This window comes from Ursus americanus, chromosome 7 (assembly GCF_024610735.1).
Source record: "Ursus americanus isolate L20-20 chromosome 7, mUrsAme1.1.p, whole genome shotgun sequence".
NCBI classification, from domain to species: Eukaryota; Metazoa; Chordata; class Mammalia; order Carnivora; family Ursidae; genus Ursus; species Ursus americanus.
Window position 1 is genome coordinate 38,660,178 of NC_142133.1, and position 27,781 is coordinate 38,687,958.

General features: G+C 43.1%; 1 protein-coding gene across 3 annotated transcripts; it reads left to right on the forward strand.

Annotated features, from left to right (window-relative positions):
- On the forward strand, positions 1–27,781 carry DGUOK (deoxyguanosine kinase). 3 transcript variants are annotated; one of them, XM_087863562.1, is made up of 7 exons: positions 9–231; positions 10,375–10,487; positions 18,918–19,105; positions 21,653–21,800; positions 26,105–26,220; positions 27,012–27,140; positions 27,550–27,781. In XM_087863562.1, coding segments are annotated over exons 1-7 (879 nt in total). In that variant the 5' UTR covers positions 9–47; the 3' UTR covers positions 27,551–27,781. The 3 variants fall into 3 exon arrangements, with proteins under 3 accessions (XP_087719689.1, XP_087719688.1, XP_045644254.1); XM_045788298.2 differs by having other exon boundaries at positions 11–231; positions 27,012–27,111; XM_087863563.1 differs by lacking the exon at positions 26,105–26,220 and having other exon boundaries at positions 1–231; positions 21,669–21,800; positions 27,012–27,111.

A 27,781-nucleotide genomic window follows, 5' to 3' on the forward strand; every position in this document is an offset into this window, starting at 1 on the left:
CGTCAGAGGCGCTCCCGAGCGGCGGAACGGCTGTACCGAGGGCGGAAATGCTCTCGGCGGAAGTGGTAGCTGCGCAAGTCGTGGGCGGAATGACCGCGGGCCGGCTCCTTCGAAGGCTGTTGCGAGCCCCTTCCCGCTCCATGGCTCGGAGCGCAGTCGGTGGCGTGTGTCCCTCTAGGGGCTTGCACGCGGAGCGCGGGCCTCGAAGGCTCTCCATCGAAGGAAATATTGGTAAGGGCCGGAAAGTGGCTGCAAGCCTGAGAGGCTGAGAAAGGGAGCTGGGCCCAGACCCTCCCCCTTCCCCGCGGTCTGTTGCCGTGGGGCCTTTCCCCTCCCAAAGAGGCCTTTGCTTCTTTGATTTTTAGGATGTCAGGCCTCAGTACTCTTCCACAGCCACGAAGTCTGTAGCTAGGGCAAGAGTTCTACCAGCTTGTTCTAATCGAAATGGATGCGACAAAGAGCAGGATATCATTTCTTTGTTCTCCTAAGATAGGGTTGCCAGATTTGGGGGGGGGGGGAGGTGCTCATTTAAAACAGGATTTCAGATAACGAATACTTTTTTAGTGTGTGTCCTATGCAGTATTTGGGAATACACTAGAAAAAAATTGTTTGTCTACAATTAAAATTTAACCGTCCTGTATTTTCTCTGGCAGCCCTACTCTAAGAGTTCCTAAAATTCAGTCATTCAGATACCACTTACACTAATTTTATCGTCTCTCTTCTAGTCCCATATAATTTCTTAACGTTTTTCTTAGAAGAAACTCACTTTTTAAACTTAAAACATGTATTAAAAGTAACTTATAAGAGTAGAGACCCGGTATCTTAAGTAAAAAGTAATGATAAAGCGAAATGAAAGCAAGACACTTCAGTTTAATGTTAACTAAATTCTGACTTGATGCTTTTATTTACTAGCTAAGGTGCTGAGCTCTAAAGAGATTAGCAAGTGTTGAGTATTGAAGACATTCTAGCAGCAGATTGAGAATTTCTCATTTTATTCATTCAACAAATAACCCTTTGTGCAACTTCTATATGCCAGCACTGTTCCTGGCCCTGAGGATACAGCACCGAACAGAACAAATAAAAATCTCTGCTCTCATGGAACTCTAGTAGCGATAAATAATAAAACAATATAAATTAAGTAAACAGAGTATTAGATAGTAATGAGTGTGATGGAGAGAATTCAGGGATGAGCAATTGAGGGGAATAGCAGTTTTAAATAGGGTAGTCAAGACAGGCCTCACTGAGAAAGTGACATTGGAACAAAAACCAGAAGAAAATGAGGAAATGAAACCATGTGGGTAGCTGGGAAGAGAATCTTCCAGGCAGAGAGAAGACCAAGTGCAAAGGCCCTGAGGTGTATAGTGTGTTCAGGGAACAGGAGGAAAGCTGTTGTGCTGGAGCAGAGTGAGCAAGGGAGAGAACGGAAGGAGATGAGGTGCAAAGGTAAGGAATGGCTGGATTGTGTAGGCCTTTAGTCCGTGGTGGATTTTTACTTACCATTGGAAAAGGTTTGAGCTGCCAGGGAACAGGATTTGACTTAAATGCTGAAAAGGTGACTCCAGCTGATACTTGGACAGTAGAAGGTGTCAGGAGGTTACTGCAGTGGTGAGTTGCCATGAGTTGGAGCAGGGTGGTAACAGTCGTGGGTAAGAGGCATTTGGATTCCAGCGTCATTTAAGGCAGGGCAAACTAGATTTGGTAACAGATGTGTGGAATGCGAGATAAAAAGATCAATCATTTTGGCGTGAGCAACTTGAAAAATGGGAGTTCCGAATTTTCTTAAATGGAGAAGAATGGGAAGAACAGACCGGGGGCAGGGCATGGTTTCAAGATCCTGTCTTTAGGCATGTTAGGTTTTTATGTGCGTATTAGATATCTAAATGGAGATGTTGACGAGGTAGTTGGTTATATAAGTCTGAAGTTCAGAGTCTCCCTGGACTGGAGGTACAAATGTAGATGGTATTTGAAGCCAGGAGACCTTGTGTGTTGATGGAAAGTACTAAGCTGTGGGGCACCCACATGTTAAAGAGATTGGGGAAGGAACCAGGCAAAAGAGACTGAGAGGGAATGACCACTGAGGTTGGAGCAAAACCCAAACAGAATGATATCTTGGATGCTAAATGAAGAAGGTGTTCAGGGGGTGAGAATGTTCAACTGTGTAATGCTATTTAAGTAACAGAGCTTTTTGGTGAACTTGAGAAGGACAGTTTTTAGGGGCAGTAGGGGTGAACGTCTGATTGGCACAGGCTCAAGGAAGATGGGAGGTGAGGAACTGGAGTCAGTGGATTAAGACAGCTGTTTGGAAGTTTTCCTAGAAAGGGGACACGTGGGGTGGCAGCTGAAATGGGGAGGGTTTGAGGGGGTGGTTTCCAGTTTTTTCTTTTTGTAAGAGGAATAGATCATGTTTGTAAGCTGGTGGAAATGGTCTAGTAGAGAGGGGAAAAAGTTGGTGAAGCAGGAGACAGGATATAATTACTGGAGCGATTTTAGTAAGCAAGGAGGAGTGGAATCTATTGCCGAAGTGGAGAAAGGTTAGCCTGAGCTAGGAGCACAGTCTATCCCTAGTAACCGTGTGAATGGCAACAGAAATGAGTACTGACTGGAGTAGGCGTGGTGGGAACCTGGGGAAGGTCTTTTGGTTGTTTCCTCAGTGGAAGAGAACGAAGGCTCAGCTAAGCAGGGTGAGCGTGAAAAGAGAGGAAAGACATGAATTAGCCTAGTGAGTGAGCAAGAGAAATGTAGAGCTGCCAGTTAGCATTAAGGACCCAATTGGACTCAGTGGTCATGAATTTAAAGTGAGACCAGTCACCACATCTGTTTTTTGTGTTTCTCCAGCCAAATCAGAAACATCAAAAAATTGAGAAGGGAGTGTCCTGCTCCCTGCCTCATGGTATTAAAGATGTTCTTTGGGAAACATGCCTCTAAAGGAAGCTCTGTTCTCAGGGCCCAGAGAGGTGCCAAAGTACTTCACACAGTAAGTACTTGGACAGGCCATCAGGCCAAGTTTCAGCCCTCTCTCCCAATGTTCCTGATCTTTGCTTCTTAATCTTTCTCGGTGGATATACTTCTTCCTTACTTTCACTTGAATCAAGACTTAGTACCTGCCAGGAGGGTAGACTCCCATGTGGTACAGTTCCTGTCCTTCAAGGAGCTCGTAACCAGGTGGGAGGAGCAGACTTGTAAACATCATTCCTGTACCATGTGATGAGTGCCGTATTTGTTTGGGCATGGGAACTCAGAATCTCTGGGGTAGGAATTCCCAAGGGGGAGACGAGGAAAGAATGTTCCAGGTACAGGAAGTCATATTTGCTAAGGAAAAGCCTGAAGAAACGTGTAGTTTTAAGAACAGGGATGTGCCTGGACAGCAGAACAAGAATCTGGAAGGGTATACCAGACTGTGAACAGTGTGTGCAGCATGCTAGGAGTTTGGTGTAGGTGGTGAGAGGCTACTGAAGACTTGAGGCCGGCATGGGCCATGACCAGATGCATTTTTTTTTTAAATTGGCCTAAGGAATGAACAGAAAGCAGGCACTTTCTTTGTCATTTGCTGCATTACCCATAGTGCTGTTCATCCATTGTATGGAGTGAAGGAGCAGGAACAGAATTCGGAGTAGATGGACTAGTTTTGAGGCTGTCGTTGTAATAGTTGGAGTGTGGGAAGATGCAGGCCCAGACAGAGGGAATGGAGAGACAGAACAGAATGAAGGTTGGAGAGGGATTTTGAAAGTGGGATTGACAGGACTAGGTGGCCACTTGGAGGTGACAGATAGAGCATAGAGAATGACAGGTTTATAGTTCACTGAAAACTGAGGAAGGGAGTAAAGGAAGAAATAGTCTGGGGAGGTAAGAGTGGTAGATTTGGTTATCAGGTGCCTCTGAGACATACAGAGATGTTCTGAGCTCGATTAGGACATGTGCCTGAAATCGAGAGAGATGGGACCGAGATTTCAGATACGGAAGTTGTTGGTTGTGGGGGTGGTTGTTGCAGCCTTGGAAGTGAATGCACTTGCCCAAGGAAAATGTGACTAATGGCAAGTGGACTGGGGGCCCCTAATCTGGCTGCTTCTAGTTTCACCTCCTACTGCTCTCCATCACCCCACACACCGTGATGACTGTCCTCAGGCAGAATTAGTCACTGCCTCCTCTGTGTGCTCTCATAACATTTTGTACCCACAGCTGCTGCAGCGCTTGGGGTCTGTGGGGATTGTTTGCACATTCAACACCTTCCCTGGGTTGGCCACTTAGTGTCTTGCTCATCTTTGCATCAGCAGCACCTAACCCCCTGCCTGACCCCTTGTATTCTTTCGGTGTTTACCAGATGCTTGACTCCCGTGCTGTGATACCGTGTGGAAGTTAGTCATTGGTGCCCACGGAGGGAATATTTTCAACTGCTTTACAGTCAAGTCAGGAGTGAGCGTGTTCTCTAATCACAGGTGGCGTCCCCAAACAAGTCAGTACCCCTCCAGGACAGCTGAAGAGGGGAAGGGAAACCCCTGTCCTGACTGAAGTTAGATATGTTTAGAGGGGCTTTTCCTGTAGTCGTGCTGCTCTGAGTCCTGTTGATCGGCTCCTGTAAGCGCAGACCGCAGCACGCAAGGAAAGTGAGGCCGTCAGGATAATGGCGCCCAGTATGAGTTACGAACCATATGCCATGTGTGATTGAAAATCAAAAGCTTGGTGCCTAGAATCCCTTAAGAGCTAAGAAATAAAACAGTCTCTCTTCTAAGTGTATTCATAGCTACAGAGTATTATTGCCTCCCCAAACCAGTTATTTTATAATTACAGACCTCAGTTGAAGAAAGGATTGCTGTGTGAGATACTGGCAGTGAGTCATCTCAGACCATTCTCACTTTGATTTTCTAAGACCCAACCAAAAAAGAAGAAACTTGGTCACTTTTACAGTCTAGAGACTTGTACATAAAGCAGAGGAGAGAGCTTCCCTAATAGCATGTTCCTTACGTTCTAACGTCACTAATGTGCATCTATTGCTTTTATTGCATATAAACAATTGGGCGAAGAATCCTGGGGAAAAAGGCCTGTTTATTCTAAACGTTGTATGTTGGAGTCTTTGTGTCTGTGATTCCCCTCATTCCATCCATCTCCATTCCTGATATCTGGCTAGATACTCAGGATGCAAAGGGAGCAAGGTCAGTGTGTGCCTTCAAACAGCAAGTGGAGAGAGTGACGGGTCAGCAGATAATTAGAACGGGATACCTTGGTAAGTCGGAGCAGGCGGTGGTTAGCCCCCGCCCCTCCGTGAGGTGGAGCAGAGAGAGCGAAAGGATGAATCAGGTGGTGCGCAAAGTAGTGCGGGGAGGGGTTCCAGATCAGTGACGGTCTCACACTGAACAAGAGGGGTTTGGAGCCTATGCTGGGAGCTGAGAGCAACTTTTTTTGTTGTTAAACATAGTTTCCCATGGGAAAAACAGTAAGAGCACTTAGGGCAAAACGGTATTAAGTTTCTTTTAAGCCTGCTGAGTGATTTTTGTTAAGTTCGCCCAGAATACTTTTGGGCTCAGATCCTTTCTGATCCTGGGTACTTTGTTTCACGGGTGGAGTATAAGCTCCTTGAGGGCAGGGCCTCAGCCTAGTTCATCACTTTAGTCACAGTACCTAGCACTTGGTAGCTCTTCCGTAAACGTTCGGTAAGTGAGTGAACGAGTAGACGGATCCGACCTCAAACCTAGCGCCTGAAATACATGCTTTGAATATTCTTTGGAAGACTTTATTTTGTTCAAGGTGGTTTTGTATTTATTGCCTTAGTTTGCTTTTTGGTACAGGTTTCAGAATTGGATTTTTGCCATGTTTTAAATTTTGTTCAGGAGAGGAAAATGCCTGGAGGTGATGTTATGTTTAAGAGGCTTGCTTGAAACACAGCTGTATTACATTGAAAGTAATACATTATCTCGGGTGTTACATCAGATGCTATCTAATTGCTAGATTTTAGCAGAATGTAGCAATAGCAGGCATCATGGTTTATAGAAAAATTTGTGGAAAGAAAAAAAAATCATGACTTAGGAAAGGATGGAAATTAGCAACAGAACTCTTTGATGTAGCTTGTGGAATGACAGTCCTGGTGCTAATAAAAATCAACATGTTGAACTAATAGACCCTAAGGAAGTACCTCCTCTCCTTTTCCAAGTCATGGCACGTATAGTAAAGTTCAGTAATAGCTACGGTCTGGAAGGAGGGTTTGATTCTGAGATCTGATACCTCCCAAATCTCATGGTATTAAAAAGTATCTTGAGAGATAACAATGAACCTGGGATCTAACTAAATTGTGCTAGTGAGATCATAAGAGGCTGGTGCTCTGCAGAGAGACCAGACAATGGAGGACTTTGCCTTGTTTGCCCAGTGCTGCATGGAGAGGAGCGGCTTTTGGTGGACATGAGTGTTCTGCTCCCTAGGCGGAGGCCACTGTAGCAGGAAAGAAGCACCACTCTTATGAAGCTCCTGGGAACACTTTAAAACGTATGTCTTAAAAAACAAAACTAAACAAAAAAACAGAGGCACGTGGGTGGCTTGAATAGTTAAGTGTCTGACTCTTGATTTCAGCTCGGGTCATGATCTCAAGGTTGTGAGACTGAGCCCTGCTTTGGGCTCTGTGCTCAGTAGGGAGTCAGCTTGAGATTCTCTCTCCCTCTCCTCCTCCCCCTATAAATAAATAAATAAATCTTAACAACAACAATCAGAACCCAAGCAGGAAGAAAAAACTTAAGCTTAGGTATTATAGCACTAAAAAACCTTAGGCTATATGTGGTTTTATTATGAACACATAACTTTGAATTTCTTTTAAAATTATTCCGTATTTGTGGCTGGTGCCAGGCACAGCTGAGTTCCACTGGAATACAGCTTAAGAAATACTGCCGTATGGCCAATGCCCCAGGCTCTCCAAGTGCTAGAGCAACCTGGATGGCACAGCTCTTAGGACCTGCAGCCACCATTTACTGTCATTCTTTGCTGAAACTGGCTTTTGATTACTAAACTGGCTTTCCAGAAGCTTTTGAATGGGCAGTGGGGTGCAGGGTAGGAGTACTGCCCTGGTGTAATTGTTCCAGTAATTGGAACTGTATATTTCCCATTACATCAAATTTGTTGGCATTCCGGGTTTTGTGTGTTTAAAAGGCATGAGTCGGTTTCTCAGAGGCCTGACTGCTTTAGATGAACTAATAGTGTCTGATCTCAGAGGTGAAGCTGGCACTCCCTAACCCTCAGGGCCCTTCCTTTCTACCTGCAGTAGTTTCTAAGATTGTTTTTAACTTTTAAAAAATGTAGTTCTAACAATCATTCGATCCCAGCAATCTCAATTGCCTTAATCTTTCCCTATTAATTAAAATAACTTTTTGGCTGGTAGGCAGGGACCATATTTTAGATTTAATCAACAACCTGCAATCTAAATTTTGCCCATCTATGCCAAATATTTTAAAGTAGGGGCTACTCAGAGCAGGCAGGCATCTGATAATACATAAACTCAACTAATTTGTAATTCCTGTCAGTCTGTTAGGTACTTCATGACAAGCCTATAGGCTTTTTCAGTAGTCTGGCATGTGGTTTTAGAACCTATATATATATTTTAAAACCACCTCCGTTGATTTTGATCAGATTGCTCTGGATTGCAACCTCAAATATAAGTAGGCATTAGGATCACTTGGGGCATACTCATAAATTGGATTCCTAGGTCCCAGCCCCAGAGAGTCAGATCCTGTTAAGAAACCAAAATTAAGACCCATGAAGCAATCAAACCACTTAAATGCTAAACATGTCGTAAGCAGTTAATAAATAGTGTGATTCAGTTGCCCAGTGTGATAGGAATTCCATGTAAGCTAGAGACATTCTAAACTTCATGGAAGAGGTGGGGCCTTAGGCTTGGTAGGGGGAAAAGGGTTTAGACACAGGCCAGGAAGAGCAGGGGAAGGCATTTATTCACTGAAGTGTGGGAAGAGCAGAGGCTGGGCGGATGTGCAAAGGCGCACACGGGCTGGGTGGAGGTGGAACTGAGAGATGAGCATGACTGTACAGAACACACAGATTTGTGGTGTTTGTTCTTACCCTGTGTTGTTCAGACGGGAGCTGGAGTGCTGTGTGATCTATGGCACATATCGGATGTGTGGGCTCTTCTGAGCCATCCCTTCATTCCTGATCAGTAACCGTGAGTGGCTGATAGAATTGACTTGAAGGGTGCCTCCATTCCTTCTTTTGGTTCTATTTGGGTTCCTCCTTAGGGTAGAACTTGGTTGAGAAAGATCGTCTCTGATAGGAGGGATTGAACTCCAAACATACTCCTAACTCGTTTTTTGATTTTTAACAAATGTCAGTGTCAGAGGGAACCAAAATTAGTAATGTATTAAGTGTTTTATTCATTCAGATCATTGTGCTGGGCTCTGAGTCCACCCTTTTGCCTTAGAGGAGCCCCATCTTCTACCTGGAGAAACAGAGTAATTACAGTTGCAGTGATGAATTCTTACCCAGAAAGCCAGGCCAAGTATAAAGGATGATAAGCTGATCCAGCTCAGAGGCATCAGGGTCTGGAAAAGCTTTATACAGGAAGGACATCTGAGCAGAATCTTGAAGATTGAGTAGGACTTGACCAAGTGAGGAGAGGGGGTGCTCCAGGAAACGGGAACAAAGAGGCAAAATCACATTTGCGGAAAAGAGCATGGCATGATTGGAGTTGCAAGGAGTTTGGTCAGCAGGAGCTCAGGGTGCTTAAAAGAAGCTGAGGCCAGAGAGGTACACGGGGGCCAGATCTTGCAGTGTCTCGTAGACCATGCTAAAGGGTTGGATTTTTCATGAAGGCAATAGGAAAACTGTCAGAGTTTTAAGCAGTATTACTTTGTGTTCACTGTGGCTGCAGTATGAATGATGGAGTAAAGAAGGCGAAGCCAGTGTCAGAGAGGCAAGAGATGAGAGCCTGATCTTGAGCTTGGAGGTGGGAATGGAGAGAAAAGGACAGATGGGGCAAGTTTAGAAGGCAGGTGCAAAAGGACTTGGTGGTTACTTGAGGTTTGGCAGAGGAGGGAGAAATTCTGGCAGTGAGCGATGCTGCTGCCATCCCCTGAGGTCTGGGATATGGGAGGCCATTCAGTTTGCTGGGGACGAGGATGACTTCATTCATGTAGGGAGCAGAGTGACTGAGGTGTTTGTGGGACATCCAAGTGGAGATGTCTGGAGAACCCTTGGAGTGAGTCTGGAGCTCAGGAAGGTGACGGGCCGGACACTGGCACAAATGGGAAGAGATGATTTGTTATACTAGGTTGGTTTCACCTCCAGAATATTTCTCAGAGCAGCCACTACTTTCCGCCTCCTCTGCCATCCCTTGGGTCAGGCTGCTGTCATCTGCTGATTGGTTTGCTTGCCTCTGTGTCAGTCCATTCTTACACAGATGGCAGAGTGATCTTTTAAAAATGAGGCGGAATCTTATCATTTCCCTGCTTAAAATCCATTGCCACTGACTTCCCATTGCCCTTCAAATAGACTCAAACTTCTTACCGTGCTGGGAGGTCGGGCCTGATGTGGCCTGACCTGCGTACCTGCCTCTCTTCACGTCTCGAGCCACTCTTCTCCCTCACTTGTTCGTCTTCTACGCCCAGGCTTCTCTTCTGGCCTGTCCTACCCCAGGTTCTTTCTCTTTTCCCTGCCTTTGTTTCTGCGGCTCCCTCTGCCTGGTTCACCCTTCCCCCACACCTGGCCTGGCTAACTCCTCACCTTTCAGATCTTACCTCAGATCTTTTCCTTCAGAGGAACCTTCCCGGTCTCCTGAGCTGGATTAGAGCCATCCTGCATTTTTCTGTGCTAGCACTTAACAATTTGTTATTAGTTATTCCGTGTTTGTTCAGTGTCTCCCATACAAGCTCCGTGAGGGCAGAATCCATCCTGTGTTTTGTTTACCATTGTACCCCCAGTGCCGGACAGTCCTGAGCCCACAGTAAGCACTCCAGTAAGTATTAGTTGGGTTTGTTGAATGAATGAGGGTCATAATCTCAGTTTTTCTTTCCTGAAAAACTTGCAGTTTTTACACTGTCACAGAATAAATATAATTCAAGCCTTACAACTTAAGTAGATGATCTCCTCTTCCTTTGGTAGTCCTGTTACATTCTCACCTGTTACGAAAAACTTTGCCTCTGAGAGGTTAGGGCATTAACATTGCAATCAGATCTTAAGGGTATTTTCCCTCCCAGTTGCCTGTATTAATTACGGTGAATACAGGTTAGCATGGCCTGATCCATCATCGGTCGGACGCCGGTATGGTGCTGAGTTTTGAAATTGGGAAAACTGGGACTTGTTGCCTTCTGTTGGGCCTCTGTGCCAGCGTGGAGTAGCAGCCTTCTACGGCCGATGTGGGAAGTGTCCCAATACGTGCTGTTTGCATTGCAGCTGTGGGAAAGTCCACCTTTGTGAAGTTACTCACGAAAACTTACCCAGAATGGCACATGGCTACAGAACCTGTAGCAACATGGCAGAATGTCCAGGCTGCTGGCACCCAAAAAGTAAGTCTTCAGTTGTGGTGGGTAGTTGGCAGGCATGGGTGAATAAACTAATTGTAATAATCTAATTTGCTCTGAGTAGGTCAAACAGCCCAGTTTGAGTCTCTTTTTTAAAATCCTTTCATTCCAGAAAGCAGACCACATATGCCAGAGAGGATATGACTTGTTTGAATATGTTGAGTTTTGATTTTTGTGGTTTGCACATGTCTACATAAGTGGCTGCCTCTGTTCTTCGTGGTTTCCCAAAGTATGTCCAGCCGTCCTGGCTTTGTCATTCCTGCCCTTGAGTATATTACTGAAGCTGACCTTCAGCATTAAGAGCTAATTGTAGTGATTTTAACTTATTTATGAAGTGTTAGAAATTGGAAGGGACTTCACGAACATCTTGTCACACTCTGAGACAATGCGGAAATAATAGCTAGCATTTATAAAGCACGCACTTCGCCACATACTGTGCCAAGCAGTGTACATTTCACTTCTGCCTCACGGCATAGGACCTAGTGTCAGGTCTCCCGCTTTGGGAAGGGCGGTAGGGTTGGTTTCAACCCCAGCCGGATCCATGTGAGTAGGGAAGGACCAGTTTGGATGTGAACCCTAGGGGTAGCTGAGGGAATGGCACTACGTTGCCTCAGTCTCCACACATTCCTCCCGTGACCACCAAGAATATTTCACTGAGTGGCTCGTTCTGGTTTTTAACAAAACTCTAATTGTTAGAAAGTACTTGTGTGAGCCACTTTGCATCCCTGTGACTCTGAGTCACTGGTTCAAATTCTGCCTCTTAAGTTTTTAATTTCTCTACATGATAGCCCTTTGTATAATTGAAGGTAATTCGTGATTTGTTTGCTCTTTCTCTTCCTTTTTTCAAGCCAAACACCCATTTTCTTCCAGACTGTTCTCATTCTGAAGTAACTTTGTCTAGGTGATAAGCTCCAGTTTGTTAGTTTCCCACTTAGAATTTACTAAGAGTGGTACTCTAAATGGTAAAGAATATCATAGAACTTGTTCTAGGTGGCATTTTTCTGTTATTCCAACTCAAAATTGTGTTACCTCTTTTGGCAGGCACATCATGCTTATTGTGGATATATGTTTTTTTAAATTGTCTCTGTGTATATGTATATGTTAGTGAAGTTAATTTTCCATTTAGAAAATAAATTACATATCTTTCTCTGAGTATGCCACAGGTCATGTGTTGTGGGAATTTAAAAATATGTCCACAAAGTATTTGTTGAGCTTTCCTTTAAGAGGTAGACCCTAATTCTCTCCTTGAGTGAGTAGCGACTTGCTTCTGATGAATAGAATGTAGCAGGAATAACAGTGGGACTTGCTAGGGTAGCCAGAAAAGGCATTGTATCCTCTACCTTGTTCTGTCTTGATCACTTCGGCTCTGGGGATGCCAGCTGCCATGTCATGAAGCGTCCTTGTCTGTGAAGAGGCCCATGAAGCAAGAGATCGAGTCCTCCTGCCTGCAGCAGTGTGAGTGAGTCTTCTTGGAAGTGGATCGTTTGGCCCCGGTCTTCAGATGACCGGCCTCAGCCAACATCCCCACTGAAACTTCATGAGAAATCCTGAGGCAGAGCCGCCGCTAGGCTGTGTCCGTATCCGCGCCAATAGAAGCTGAGATAATGAACATTTTTTGTTTAAGCCACCAAACTTTGGCACAATTTGTTTTGCAGCAGTAGATACCTAATACTCATGTAGTCCTGTTATCCAGAGGTAAATAGGTAACGTTTTTGTTCTTTTAAATTTCTTTCTCCTTAGGAGAAAATGTATATGTTTACATACACCTATATGAATGTATAAAACATACATACATTTACTTTTTTTAAGCAAAAATTGTAATTGTTACCTGCATGTCCTTTGATATACAAGGTCTTCCTTTCATAGTAATTTTAATGATTGCACTATACTGTATAATATGATCCTTTAATTTAATGTAATTGATATATTTAATTTAATTAATATATAATGTTATGTGTACTATATGAATTTCTTCCTGTTATAAAAAATGTTACAGGGATGAATATCCTTGTAGCTACATCTTTTTTCTTGTTAACAGCTACATTTTGTATACTTCTGTATTTTCTTAGGGTAATCTACAGTCGGAATTTTAATGTCCAAAAATTGCACATCTTGTTGATTATTGACACCTGTTATGGTTTACAAAATTTTCCTTCAAAAAGTTGTACCACTTTCCCCATACTTTTAGCAGCACTGGGTATTACTTTTTTTTCATTTTTGCTAATATGAGGGGCAAGAAAACAGTGTTATTTTGTTTTACATTTCTTTGATTACCAATGAATTCAACATCTTTTTTATATTTATCAGCCATTTATTAGTATTCTTTAGTGAATTGCCTATTCAGACCTCTTGCTCCCCCCCCCCAATTGAGATCTTCAAATTTTTGTAATGGCTTTATAAGAACTCATTGTATGTTAAGTATCTTAATTCTTTGTCACATACGCCTGGCCCTTTCCCCAGTTTGTCATTTTTCTTTTATCTCTATATATGATGTATTTTGCAATGTAATACATTTAAGTTTTTATGTAGTCAAATCTGTCCTTTTTTTCATAATTACTGCCTTTGATGTTAAAGTTTTAAAAAGACTCTCACAATCCAAAATTATAAAAACATGTACCTACATTTCTTTCTCTTGCTTTTATGGTTTTACTTTGTTCTTTATGTGACTTTAAAAGTTATAGGAGGCTAATTTTTCCCAAGTCATTATTTACATTTCGTAGTAGTATTCTTGTTTAGCTTAGTCCTGAGTGGTTATTTAATTCTTATTATTGTGACTGGGACCTGTTTTCCCATCATCTTTTTCAAACTGGTTATTATTGTTTTAAAGGAAAGCAGTTAATTATTTAGGAAAGCAGTTAATTGTTGTGTTCGTCTTGTAATATTGTTTTGGTTTTTTTTGCTTTATTTGCCTGAGGTTTCAGAAAATAATAGTTTTCCCTAAATACTTATCATTTGTAAGCGTTCTCCAACATCCATACTTCACTTCTATTTTCTCGTTTAACTTTATTGGGTAGAAGTTCCAGAGCGTACTAACTAACAGCACTGGTGGTAGTCAGCGTTATCTTGTTCTGTCTTTAATGAAACTACCTCTACTGTGTCAGTGTTAAGTTTCGTGATTGTTAATCGTTTCACAAATCATGTGGAGGAAGTACCCTTCTAATTACTAGGATAGGAACTGTTTTCCTCAGGATCAGATGTTGACTTTTCATCAAAAGCCTTTTTTAGTATCTAGTGAGATAACCATAGGGTTTTTCTTTTTTTAATCTCTTAGTATTAGTCAGTAGATTTGAAAATGGTACCATCTGTACATTCTAGAAGAACCCTCTTGATTGTGGTATACTATTCAGTCAATTTGCTAATAGGTTGTTTGAAATTTTGCATGTATATTTATATATTTAATTGGTATTACTATTTTTTGACAGGTTTTACCATCAGGGTTATAAAAGGAATTGAGAAGTTTTACACTGTTTTAGTGTAGGAATTATCTGTTCTTTGAAGGTAGGATAGAAATCATTTTTTAAATAATATGGATCAGTGCTGTTTGAGTGGAATAGTTACTGGACGACTATGTCTTCCTCAGCTGTTATTCAGGGTTTGTGGGGTTTTTTTGTTTTTGTTTTTTACCTTCTTGAATCAATTTTGATAACCTTGTTTTCTTCGAAAATTGCCCTTTTATTGAGATTTTCAATTTTAATAGTATAAAAATAGTACCTGGGGTTTTTTTATGCTTTAATCCAGAATTACTGTGTTTTCTGTGTGATGTTGCTTGCTTGTTTGTGTTAATATTTGGGGAGGGATAGATTTGCTAGGTGATTGTCTCTGTTCTTTCTTTAAAGACCCAGTTAATGGATTTTATTAATTCTGTGGGGACTTGCGTTCTAATTCATTAATTGTGGCCTTTAAATTTACTAATTTCTTTCTAAGAACCTCTTTATATTTTTAAAGCTCTTTTAGGTTGAATGATTAGTTTGCGTATTTTTCTTTTTTTCTTTCCTTAATAATAAAGCATTTGCAACTGAAAATTTTCTTCATGTGATAAGCTTTGGACTTGTCTTTTAGAGTTTGACATACAAGATTTTAACTGAAATATCTAAAGGATTTGTAATTGTAGTTTTTGATTTATTCTTTGCCCTAGAATTATTTTTAAGGTATTTTACATTTTCTGAGTAGATTTTGTGTGTGCATTTTTTTTTTTTTTGTTTACTCTAATTTTATTTTGTTATGGTCAGACAACATGGCTTATACAGTTTCTAATTGGGGGAACTTACTGAGGTCTTGTTCATGGCTTATGTATGATCGATTTTTATGTATGATCAATTTTGGTAAGTGTGCCATGGACTTTTAAGAAAAATATATATTGGGGCTCATGGGTGGCTCAGCCGTTAAGTGTCTGCCTTCAGCTCAGGTCATGATCCCAGGGTTCTGGGATGAAGCCCCGCACTGGGCTCCCTGCTCGGCGGGAAGCCTGCTTCTCCCTCTCACACTCCCCCTGCTTGTGTTCCCTCTCTCCCTGTCTCTCTCTGTCAAATAAATAAATAAAAATCTTAAAAAAAAAAAAAAGAAAAAATATATTATCTCTCAAGTATGGAGTTTGATGTGACATATAAGTTCTAAGATGCCATTGATTCTAAGACACATAATCACTTTAATAATACTTCTAAGGAATAATTAAAATGTCTTTTAAAGTTTAACTTAAACATTGTAAGATATACCTCAATTTCAGATATGTGAAAAATAATAATGACTTAATAACAATTTAAAATAAGCGCTCATTTTTGGGGTGTACTTTTTATATTAAATTCTGAGAAAAGTGTTTTAAAGTTTGTGCTTTTATTTTGTCTATTTCCTTGTATTTTTAATCGACTCTGCTCTTATGTTTCTATATTTCAGGGCTTTATTATTGCACGTAAAAAGCTTCACAACTCCTTTGTATAGTCTTTATTGGTTTATTAGTAAAAAAGAACAAAACCCCTCTTGTATCATTTAATACTTTTTTTAAAATACAATTTTGCCACATCTACTTTCTTTTTATTTGCATCTATTTGGTGGATTTTGCTGTCCCTTTGTCCTTAACCAATATACATCATGTTGTCTTAGGTATTTTTCTTGCAGGATTTTTAGTTTTTACTCAATGTTAGGGTTTGCCTTTCCTGGGAATTTTTCTCTTTATTATAATTACGTTTAACTTATTTCTATCACCTTATTTTGTGCTTTCATCTCCTTTTTCTTCCTTTTTTCTATATTTAATATTTTCTTTCATTTTTTTCCCCTTTATTCATATGGGAAACTTCACTATTTTTATCCTAACAGGGGAAACATGTACATGTTTAAACCTATCTTTCAATGTTAATGGAGTCTCTGTGAAAGAGAAAAAGAAGCCAAAACAGAACTCTTCTACTTTTTTATTACCTTCTTTGCCAGGTATATTGAAATAATCTAAAATTTTGTAGATCCAGAATGTTTTTACATTGTGAAATTTCCTTTTTAACAATAGAAATGTGGCACTGAGTTTCGCAGCCACATAAATAGTAGTTCCTTAGTTACCCCTTTAGTTATACTTAAACTCTGTTCAACTGGTTGATCACTGACCACTGTTTTCTCATTACCACATCTTCCCATTTCTTAATTTTTCAGTTGGTTGAAATATATTTTAGAGAATTTTTTCAGAAAGGGCACGTGGGTGGTATAATTTGAGTGATTGCTTGTCTAAAAATGTCCTCCTTTTGCTCTGGAGTATAAAAGGTAGTTTCTGTTGTAGAGAAGTATTATATGGTTCTGATCTTTTTTTTTCTTTTTAATAAGTAATTCATGTGATTTCCCCACCATTAGGTTTTTGTTTTGTTTTTATGAATTGCCAGTATTTTGGCAGGATAGGTCCAGTTTTGGGTTCTTGTACGTGTGTGTGTGTGTGTGTGTGTGTGTGTGTGTGTGTGTGTGTTTATAAAGCTGTGTATGTAAATACATATGAAATCTTTTCTGGTACTCTGTGAATTTTTTTGGTGGAAAGTCTCACGTCTCAGAAATTTTCTTTAATTTTTTTCTTTTAGCTTTTCTATCAGATCAGTTCCTTCTTACTAGAACTTCTAGTTTTAAACTTTGTTCTTAAATACCTAGAGATACTACATGGTTCTATTAGTGATTCTCAGTGATGAGGAGATTGGATGAGAAGGAGACACACACCTTATGAGTAACGGTCTTCCTCTGCTCGTGTCTTTGTCGGGGGTGGCATTTCCCCTCTCTGTATTGGACTCTTGTCTCAGAAGGAAAATCGCTTCCTTAGGTAGCTTTGTCTCAGCTACAGGTACTGTGGAGTTGTGGATCATTTTAGCTCTTGTTTGGAAAGTTGTTTGATACAGAATTATATTAATTACTGTGAGGTGGAGCACAAGTGACATTACATCTTGATACATCTTTCCAGAGGAAAAAAAGGAAAGGCAAAAACACCTTCGCACGGTACTACAGTGTACATTGGATCTCCTCCTCCTAACCTATATGTCTCCATTTCTGTCACAATTTTTTTTTCTCTTAGTTTAAGGAAAATTTCTTGAGCTGATGTTATGTATGACATTCACTAATGAGGTTTACTGCCGTATACAGTCTGCTGGTGACTGTCTTCATAAGGTGCTTTGTTTTGGCAATTGCGTTTTTCTCCTCTAAGAATGTTCTTTCATATTATTCCTGTTTTTATGACAGCACGTTCTTATCGATGTGGCAAAATCTTGTATCTCATTGAGATTTTTCTGTTTTCTTTTGTTTCTGGCAACAGCTCTGTCTCCTAAGGGGCTGCTTGTCCTGAGCAGACACACTGGTTTTCTCCCTTTGAATTGCTGCATATTACTATAGCCAGTCATTGTCCCTCTCTTTGCTTATATGTTTGAAGGGATGTTTGTATTTGTTCTGTAGCTGAGATAGGTTCTTTCAGAAATTGTGTAGGCCCTGTACAGTATTTTGTTTCAGAACATTCTCCCTTCGGTAGCCCAAAGGCTGCTGATAGAGTAGCTCCCCCCTAGTCAAGCTAGTACACCTGTACCCATAGCACCTCACTCCGTCCAGTGGGCTTCCATGCAGTCTCCTAACTGTGCTACACCCCAAGGGCTCTCTGCTGTCTCTGGTGACCCCATTGGAGACTCAAGTGGATTCAGATGTGTCCCCCTGCCTCTACTTCCAACTCTTAACCGGGGGGTCATTTGTGAGACTGCTATGTGTTTGTGAGTTGGAGGATTGGAAGGAGGGAAAACATGTGATCCATTCTGCTCTACCTGCATTGCTCCCAGTGAAGCCTTTCAGAGGGCTGGGATCCTTCTTTGGAATCTGTGGTTGATACTTAGCCAAACTGGACCACTTGTGTTTATCTAACCTGTTCCCCCTCCTCTATCTTTTTCTTCACCCAAATGTGCTCTTAGTCCCCATTTCTATCTGTGGAAATTCCATGTATCTTTTACTTCCCAGCTTGTGTTTACATGGAGAAGCATTAGATTGACGTTAGAGGAAGCCAGGTTTGAGTCCCTGTTCTGCACTTACTCACCTTGAAACCTTGGCCAAGTAAGTTGGTTAACCTTTCTGAGTGTATTTGTCCCTCAGGAAAATGAGCATAACAATAGTGCCCTCTTCATAAAGCTGTTTTTGAAGATTAAATGACATAACAGCGCAGTGAACACTGAAAATAAATCTTAGTTTTGTTTCCTGTACCCCTTACAGCATCGAGCTATGTAGCGCCTCATCCATGTAGGCCTTTAGTTAATGGAGATTGAATGAATTTACTTTTGTGCTGAGTCAGTGGCAGAGCCCAGGAAAGAGTCCAGGGCTCCCGAGTATCCCTCATGTGTTCCCACCTGCACATGCTGAGTAAGTGGGTCTTCAGATGCATTTCAGAAAGTCTCCAGAATGGAGGAGGAAGGTTTTGTTTGTTTGTTTTAATCCCTTCGGTGAGACAGAGAGAATTCTGGTTGGTTGTTTAGTTGGATTTTCAAATAACCCGTTGCTTTCTTGTCTGGGTTGAAGTTTTGTAAAGAAATAGCCACGGATGGAAGCTCAGAAGAGAGGCGGTGGCGTGTGAACATGGGAGGTTTGATTGCAGGGAGTCTTAGATGGCTGTTGGGTAGCTCCTGGTCACACGGACTCCGCAGACCAGTCAGTGAGTGTCTTGAGTGTATGCACGGTTCTTCCTCTGCTCTTTGCTGCCGTGTTCAAGGGGCCATGTCCTCTCCCTCTCAGATTCTCATGTTATCGGTAGGAAGAGCTCTTCCTTGATCATATAGCTTTGACTAAACTGGGGGATATGATTATATCTTTTTAGTAGAAGGAAACTTTTGTAATTGCTTCCCTCATTGATTATTAAACCATGGTGGTGGGTAGTAAACACCGTGAGGTAAATATACCTTCTAGGAATTCCCCTCTTTTGTAATTTTCCTCTAGGCCTTCACTGCCCAAAGTCTTGGAAACTTGCTGGATATGATGTACCAGGAACCAGCACGATGGTCCTACACATTCCAGACATTTTCTTTTATGAGCCGCCTGAAAGTACAGCTGGAGCCCTTCCCCGAGAAACTATTACATGCTGAGAAGGCGGTACAGATCTTCGAGAGGTCCGTGTACAGTGACAGGTAAGACCCTGAGCCCTTCGCTGGCACTGCATGTTTTCCCTTTTTGCTCTGCTGTGGTTATTGATAATTGTACTTTTTCATCATCCATTTACTTCTGAAGATGCTAAGTTGGTTACCCACTTACTTCCAAATGAGACAAACTAATTCTTAGTGTTTCCATAAAACCTCCTAGAGGGAAAAAAGAAGGGTACACTTGTAAGTGTCATATAAGTTTTTTAAACATTATCTCAAAACCATGTAAGATATGTAGAACAAATCCTATGGGCTACATAATCCTTCTCTGCCCCAAGAGAGAGTTTAGTTTACTCTTTATAAAAGCTGAATATGTGAATTACAAGTGGTTGAGCTGTAGATTTTGGTTCTTTTACAGTTGTTGGGTATACTCCTGCATATGTTTCCCTCCCCTTTCCCAGGCCATGCCTCCTGGACTAGGAAGGTGAATTACATATAACCGTCCTCGTTGCTTGGAAACATATTCACCATGGCTTTTTGATTTCCAGCCCTTTAGTGAAGTAGTCATGTGAGAGACCCTTCAGAAAAAGAACTACTTTGTTTAGAAGTTACAAGATCTTAACATTTTCTCGTAAAGGAAGAGATGAGAATTGATTTTGCTATAGGAAGCTACACATTCTAGGTGTTTTCTTCAGAGGTGGCATTTTTGAGATAGAAAGGATAATTCATTATACATTCTAAACGCGATGGTTATTTAGACCCTTTCCCGTCTTTAAAAAATTCATTCATTCATTCCTTTGCTCAGTGCAGATTATTAAATCCCCATATGTTCAGGCACCAGGCTAGACCCTGGGGCTGCAGCAGTGAGCAAGGCAGACCCAGTTCCTGCCTTCAGGGGAACCCTAGTGCAACGGGGACTCTGAGATCGCACACGTGCTCGTGTGTGTGATGTGTGTCCCAGAGGAGGAACACAAGTTGTTTGGGAGAGTGGATGACTGGGCGGAAGAAATCCAGATCGTTTCTGTTTGAGTTAAAAGAATAGTATGTGGTTTTAGAACAGGGACCCTGGTGCCGGGGTGCTTAGGCTCATTCTCTGTGGCATCTGCACGCGGACTGCAGTAGTTCCCTCCCCTTAGTCCTCTGCACCCCAACTTTCTCCCTCCCCATTACCACTGGCTGCGGAGAAATAAGAAAGGTGCTCATTCTCAAGAAAGGGGAGGGCCCCTGTTAAAGGGCTTATTAACAGATACGTCCTTTCTAAGATTTTAATTTCTAAGTTGCCTGTGAAGAAGCTGAAAATATTTTTCAGAAATTGATTTACAAAAGTCATCTTTCTATGTTGCCTTCAGCTAGACTATTATAGCTAAACCATTCCAGACCGAGAAAGTTGACTTTGGGAGCTCCTAGATTGATTTCCTCACAGCCTAGCAAAGAAGTAGGTATAGTAACAAAGATGTCTTGAATGCTTTGCACCAGTCACTCTTCCAAGCACCTTGTGAGTACTACATACAGTCATCTCAACAGCGCCACGAGTTAGGCTCTACCGTTATCTCTTTGCGCAGAGGAAAAAATGGGCTGAGGGAGTTTGATGACTTGCCCATGGCAACACAGCTTGTGAATTTGGGGGCCAGGCTCACACTCAGGAGTGTGACGCTGCCACCCATTCTCTTAATCGCAACTCTTGCAGCCTTGTGGTGTATACTTCCCTGGGCCATTCGTATACAAGGATTCTGAATTTCATTTTCCCAGAAGTGGCCAGTTGCTAAGCGTTGCCTTAGAAACTGGAGTTCATTGTTTAGGATGTAAATTGTGTTTTGTATCAAGATGCCTGAGGTTTGAAAGCAGAATTGACCCTTCTGAGGCAGTGGTTTCTTGTTAGCTCTGATTTCCTATTTACCAGATGCTCCTTTAGTAGTGGAAGTAAGCAAGGGGCAAGCCAGTTTGATTTTTAGATTGAGCTTTCTTGTACCTGGATTAGAAGCTCAGCAGCAGAGGAAGCAAGTGAGTAAGGGCTCCTGTGTGCTTTGGGGGAGGGTCTGCTTTCTTGTTAACACTGCAGTGAATAAGAAATGCATCTCCCGCTCTATAGGTGACACCACTTCAGTACATTTCCTTCTCCACTTACTAACCACACGAGAGGATGGCTCAGCAGCCTGGAGACCCGGAAGCCCTCATGAGCCCTAGATTGTTTTTTGGTCTGGGGGCTGGCTGCGGTAGTAAAGAAATCTCAGAAGTGTGAGTTTTCATGCACCGTATGCTGTGTGTTCCGACTGGCCTCCAGCAGGGAGAATCACTGGCGACCGATGATAGTCTTTTCCACTGCCCTTGTTCTTCCAGTGGATTAATCCAGTTGGAGAGCTGTGATTTTGGCTTCTAAAGTCGACATGCTATTTCCCATCTTACTGTTGAACAAGGAAGGAGACATAGGTTAAGAATTCAGATTTCTTAAAGATTGATGAGGAGCTGGAAAGGTTAAGTGGCTTGAACAGACATGGAACAAGTTGGTTATTGATTTTTTTGCTTCTCTCCCTTTTGCCTTTCATTCCATTTCCCATTCTGATCCCCTCCCCCAATCCCACCTATATTTCCAACCAGGTATATCTTTGCGAAGAATCTTTTTGAAAATGGTTCCCTCAGTGACATCGAATGGCATATCTATCAAGACTGGCATTCTTTTCTCCTGCAGAAGTTTGCCAGCCAGCTCAGATTACATGGCTTCATCTACCTGCAGGCTACCCCCCAGGTAATGCGGAATGTCAAGCCTTAATCTTCAGGGCTGTCTGAAACCTAAGAGGTGATGTTCTCCAGCACCCGATTTTCTGGTTGGAGAAGTAGATTACGGGTATTATGTGGAGCATGGAGAGCAGTGTGGGTCACACCCTCCCCTTCTGGTATCAAGCACCCTGTTTCCCACAGGCTTTCTGTGGCAGAGGGCTAAAGCAGATGACCGATAAAAGGGGTCCCTCTCCGTGTAACAACAACACAGAGAAAATCAGACATTGTCGTTTTCAGCCAGGGCTTGCAGATTGCTCCTCTGGCCAGGTCACCTGTAGCCAACTGCCTTGGCTTTCCCTTTCTTCCAGCTGGCCCTCGGAGTCTGATGGTCTTGATGGTTTCCTGAATAGGGTGCTGGGAGGAAGTGGAGAGTTTCCTGACCTCACCCTGATACTAGCATAATTAATAGCTGCCTTTTGAATCTTGAGGGTGCCACTGGTAAGTCAGGCTGGACCACAGAAGTTACATTCCCTGACTCTCTGACTTGGACCCTGGAGCCAGCCTGTTTTGGAGCCCCCACAACAGGGGGATGTCACGGAAGGAGCACCAAAATCTCTGACTGGCAGCGATCGTGGACAGCCCCTAGAAACCTTTCCCCTGGAAGGGTCCTTGTTGTCAAATCCGGTGGCTCAGACTAGTGGTCTCTAAGGGCTCTTCTGGAGTGGGATTCTGAGTCAAGGCTGGAGGTATTTTTTGAGAGGTGTGTTGCTCTCAGCTTTTGAGACCCATGTGATGGGTGGTCAGATGTCAGGTATCCTGCATAATCTTAGGAGGAGAGCTCCCTTCTGACGAGAGGCCACACTTTTTAGAGACAGGACTGAACCTTGTGGACAGAGCAGGCCTGAGAGCAGATTGAGCAGGGTCAGCAGATAGTGGGAAGCCCATCACACGGGCTTGCAGGAGCTGGAGAGGAGAAGGCCAGCAAGAAAGTCTTCCTCACTTCTTTGTGCATTTGCAATGACTGAGAAGGGTACGGTGATGATGACAAGGGTGGTGGCGATTTTGATGATGATGAGAGTGTGACTGATAGATATTTATGGAGAGACTAACCGAGGTCTTTCAGCTGGGGCAGAATGACAGGGTTTGAAGGGCTCTTGCAACTTAATGGTAGAAAAAGCAAAAAAAAGCTTTAAGATTGAATGGGGATTTTGGTGCTCTTTTGATGGTTTTAGAAACAGAGACCCAGGAATGCTGATACCTTCCCCAGAGTCACCCCTGACCTCTTCTGTGAGATTCAGACGTGACTATATCCAAGGGAAGAGCAGAATGGAAGCAAACCACATCTGTGTGAAAAGCCGTGCAGGTGCCCCATACTCTAGTACAGAGCCCTGGGAAATACTGAGTTTAGAGATTGTGAGATGGACCTACGGAGCACATTTTGCTCCTTTCTACCTGCTCTTCCCTAAGTTCTAAAAAGCAAACAAACCAACATAAAAAAAATCAGTCAAAAGAGAAATGTCTGGGCCTCAGTGTCACCACCCAGCCCCGTGGAATCAGGAAGAGGGCGCAGCCAGCCAGGCCTTGCTGGCACTGTTGGCAGCATGGAAACGGTGTGCTGGGAACGCCTGGCACAAATGGCACCTGGGTTTGGGCTTGGGAAGCACGGTGGCCAGATCCACCAGCAGTGTCACAGTCCAGTTGCCATCCCAGCAGCCACTCTTCCTGGGGTGGTTGGTGAAGGGGGCAGGTCAGCAGGAGGGTCCCCCCTTGCTGTTCTTAGCCCCACTCTTTCTTAGTCATATTCAGGTGTGTCCTCCCCATGACGACTGAAAGCAGGAGACACAGGACTAGAGCACTGCTTGCGCAGGACTTGTTAAAAAAGAATTTGTTGTGACCATACCAGTAAAACAAGAGTTTTGCCAAATGCTTAAAATAGGAGCTTACCTATTAATCATGCTCCTTGGAATTTACTCCATAAATGTGCTCCCACACAGGCAAAGTGGCTCCTGTGCAAGCCAGCACTGTTTGTAATAGCAGCTCGTTGAAAACAACGCAGGTGGTCATCCGTAGGGACCAGTTGATTGCATTCTGCTCTGTCCGTACACTGGAAAACTCTGAAGCCCTAAAAATGGGAAAACACTATACTAACATAACAGTCTCTAAGACATTAAGTGAAAAAAACTGGCACAGAGTGTGTGGTGGGACATCTTTTACAAGTATGGTGTTTTTTTAAAAGGTGGGGTGTAAGGTGTATATGCATGAAATATTTCCGAAGGCATACAAAAAGTTACCATCGGTTGCGGGTGGGATGGAAAACTGGACCACTAGAAGTCGGGGCTGTAGGGCTGTGTGATGGGAAAGGGAGGCAAACAATGGGAAATGTTTTGAAGCCATCAGCAGTAAGGGTGGGGTGTGGAGGCAGAAAGAGAGGGAAGAAAAAGCAGGTTCATGGTGAAGGAAAGTAGAAAAGGAAGAGATGAAAGCAGGAGACAAAGGTAAATGGAGCTGGAGGATGAGATCAGCACTGCCAACCACGAATGAAGGCAGGCGACGGATGCGTACTGACCACCGGTCTGCCAGCCTAGCACTCAGCCCTAAACAAGACAGACTGTGGCTCCCGGCCACTGTGCTCCCTGTGCATGCCTCCCTCTGTCTCCTGCTACAGTGGAAATGCCTCCGGTGGCCTGGGTTTCCCCAGGGCCTACCAAGGTGCTCGGGAGCTGGTAGCAGAGATAAAGGGGGAGCTCCTGCCCCCTCTGGGGAATGTCCTTCTGACTGCTGGGGCCCAGTGGCTCCCTCCTTTACCTGCACTGCTGCCCTGAAGGTCCAGACCTCACAGTTTAGCACTTGATTCACTGTTTTCCATATTGTTATATTTATTATCATCTAAATTATAAAATCCCAAGGACAAGGACTTCATCTAAGTTTGGGATGATAATTGATTAGGGGAAGAGATCGATGAGAAGGAGTAAGTGCTAAAAGTATTAACCTGTTAAATCTGTCTCCATTAATCAATCTGAAAAGTTGGACATAAGCTAATAAATGAAATTTATTTACATGATTTTGTCTCCTTAGAGGAAAGGTGTGGTGCACAGCAAGGATTCTGCATCTTCGGGAATATTGTGCACTTCATTTGGGGCTAAAGTTTACATTGGGAATAAAGTTTTTTAAGTGTTTGAAAGAGGGACTACCCTCTTTCAGTGGGTTAATCCACCTGTTCTTCCCAGGACATATGACATTGAATGATGAAATGTTTGCCAGGTGGCGAGAGGAAGGGAAGCGATCAGGCAAAACAAACTTGTGGAGCAGAAGTCTCAAGGTGGGAAAGAGCTTGGCCTGTCCCGTGGGTCCGATCTGGCTACTGCCCTGAGCCCAGGGAGGAGCTGAGAAGTTGAGGGAGGGGTAGGAGGGGTGGCCAGAATCCGGGATGGCCTTGTGTGGCAGGTAAAGGAGAAGACGTGACATTCTCTGAGCCATTGTGCTTCCAACTTTTCTACCAGGTGAAGGCAGAGTGGAATGATGCACTCTCTGGAAAGGGGGAGGAAAGGAGAGTTAGTCTTAAGCCTCACTTTTTTTTACTTCTTTTTTGACCTATGCAGAGTTTGCCTTCTGCTCCAGAGTCAGTGACAGGATATGAAAGACATTTTCCGATCACTTACCATTTTGTAAATGTGATGCTCCTCCTACTTCCTTGAACCTGGGGCTTTACGGCTACAGGCAGTAGGGAGCCTGGGAGGTGTTCGCAGTAACGAGGGTGCTGCCCTTCTCTTGCATCACTCTGGAAGTGTGGGTGGAGGCAGCTCACTGGGGGGGGAGAGCGGCTGTGGCCAGGAACTTGACACACCTTAACCTTGGTGAATCCTCACAGCTTCCCATGGGGTGAGTGGAAGGGAGGAGAGGAAAGCCCGTAAAGATTTCACCATTCGTACATGGGAAGACAGGAAGTGAATGGTGGATTTTCTGACCTTAAGGCCTGTGCTAATCCCATGCACTTCACCGCCTCCAGAAAGCAGAGAGCCAGAGGACTCTTGCCCTGGTCCAGGTGAGAGGTGATAAGGACCTGACAAAGGCAGAGGTGAGAGAGATTAAAGGGGATTTAGTGACTTCCTGGGTGGGACTGGGAGGAGGAAAAAGCAGGGTAATTACAGCTTCGCAAGGTGGATGAAGTTTGCCATTAACCTGTGATTGAATAAGGAAACAAGAAGTAGAAGCAAGGTCATGGCTTATCGTACCAGGTTGGATGTCATGAGTGGGTCCAGGAGCCCCTGACGACTGCACCGTCACAGCCAGGATAACACATGAGCTCAGCATGGCCTGGGGATTGTCTTTTAGGTTTGTTTGAAGAGACTCCACCAGAGGGCCAGGGAAGAGGAGAAGGGTGTTGAGCTGGCGTATCTCGAGCAGCTTCACGGTCAGCACGAAGCCTGGCTTGTTCACAAGACAACAGAGTAAGTGGAGAAGAGGACAGCACCGCACAGACACCTGCCTCCCTACGGCAAGGTGCTCAAACTCGAGCTCCACAGGCAGCCCCTTAAGAAGGTTCAGAACGTATCAAGTGGTTAGAAACCCAACTGAGAGGGCACCTGGGTGGCTCAGTTAGTTAAGCGACTGCCTTCGGCTCAGGTCATGATCCTCGAATCCCAGGATCAAGCCCCACATCGGGCTCCTTGCTCGGTAGGGAGTCTGCTTCTCCCTCTGACCCCCCCCCCCCCGTGTGTTCTCTCTCTCCTTCTCAAATAAATAAAGTCTTTTAAAAAAAAAAATCAAAACAACTGAGAAACTCAATATTAGGTATAATCTGTATATTCTAAGAGGCGTTTTATTAGATTCTGTTTCTCCAGCTTTTTTGTTTTTTAACATTTCCCTAGATTGAACATTGTGATTGATGATGGTGATAGAGTTGACTCAGGGTGAAGGGCTGAAAAATGTTAGAGAAATTGTCCATTTTACTAAGTTGACAGTCCTAGTTTTGGCATTTCCTCCCTTCAGGCTTGGTATGCAGTCCACTTAAAATGTTTGGGGTTCTGACTTTCAGTATCCATCTCAAGACTGAGGAGGAAATTTAGCTTTCCTCTTTGCAGCCAACTTTATTAAGTTCTTTAACTGTTATTTACATGCAATTTCATTGAGAAGCCATGTGACTTTAGAACTGTTCTATAGATTATTAAGACGTAGTGAGTATGTGAAGGTTGTTTCAGCTTTCTTTTTTCTCTCCCCTAAACATTCATGCTTCTTACAGGCTCCACTTTGAGGCTCTGCTGAACATTCCAGTGCTGGTATTGGATGTCAATGATGATTTTTCTGAAGAAGTAACCAAACAAGAAGAACTCATAAAAAAGGTGGAGGAGGACCTTAACTCCTGCTTCTAGTGATTTCCCTTTATTGCATTTTTATCTTTGTTTCAGACTTCAGTGTAATGGGTCTTGTGCTTTGTGTTTCAAATTGCATTTCACAGTCCAAAGCCTACGGGACCTTGTACAAGTTACGAATATAATCCCTATTCTCTAAAGCATTTTGGGCTAATAATTGTTAAATAATTGACTTCCCAGCTAACTTCCTCAAAGGTATTTTTGAACTGGGGAAATGCAATTTTTGGATTCTCTTCCCAGCGCAGCCACTTCCACTGTATGACCCTGCACAGGTCCCATTTCCTCCCCTTGCCAATTTTTCCTGACTCTCAACACCCCGTGAGCATGGTTGTGTACCAGTGTGGGTGGACTGTTGTAGAGTCTGCTGAAAATATGAAATTTAACTTCTGTTTTTTCTCTTTCCCACAGGTAAACACCTTTGTAAAGAATCTATAACCAGTATTGGGATGTTCTGGCCGTGATCTGGGCTGAGTTTCTAAAACTGGAAAAATCCTGAGTCGTGCACCTGCCATGTCTTTCTACCCCCAGAGTCCTCTGACACTCAGGTCCATGATTTGTGTTAGCCTTCGACTTTGTAGTTACCGTCTTTTCTATCTCAAGGTCTTCTAAAATAAAATGGAAGTTTTGCTTCTTTTGCTAA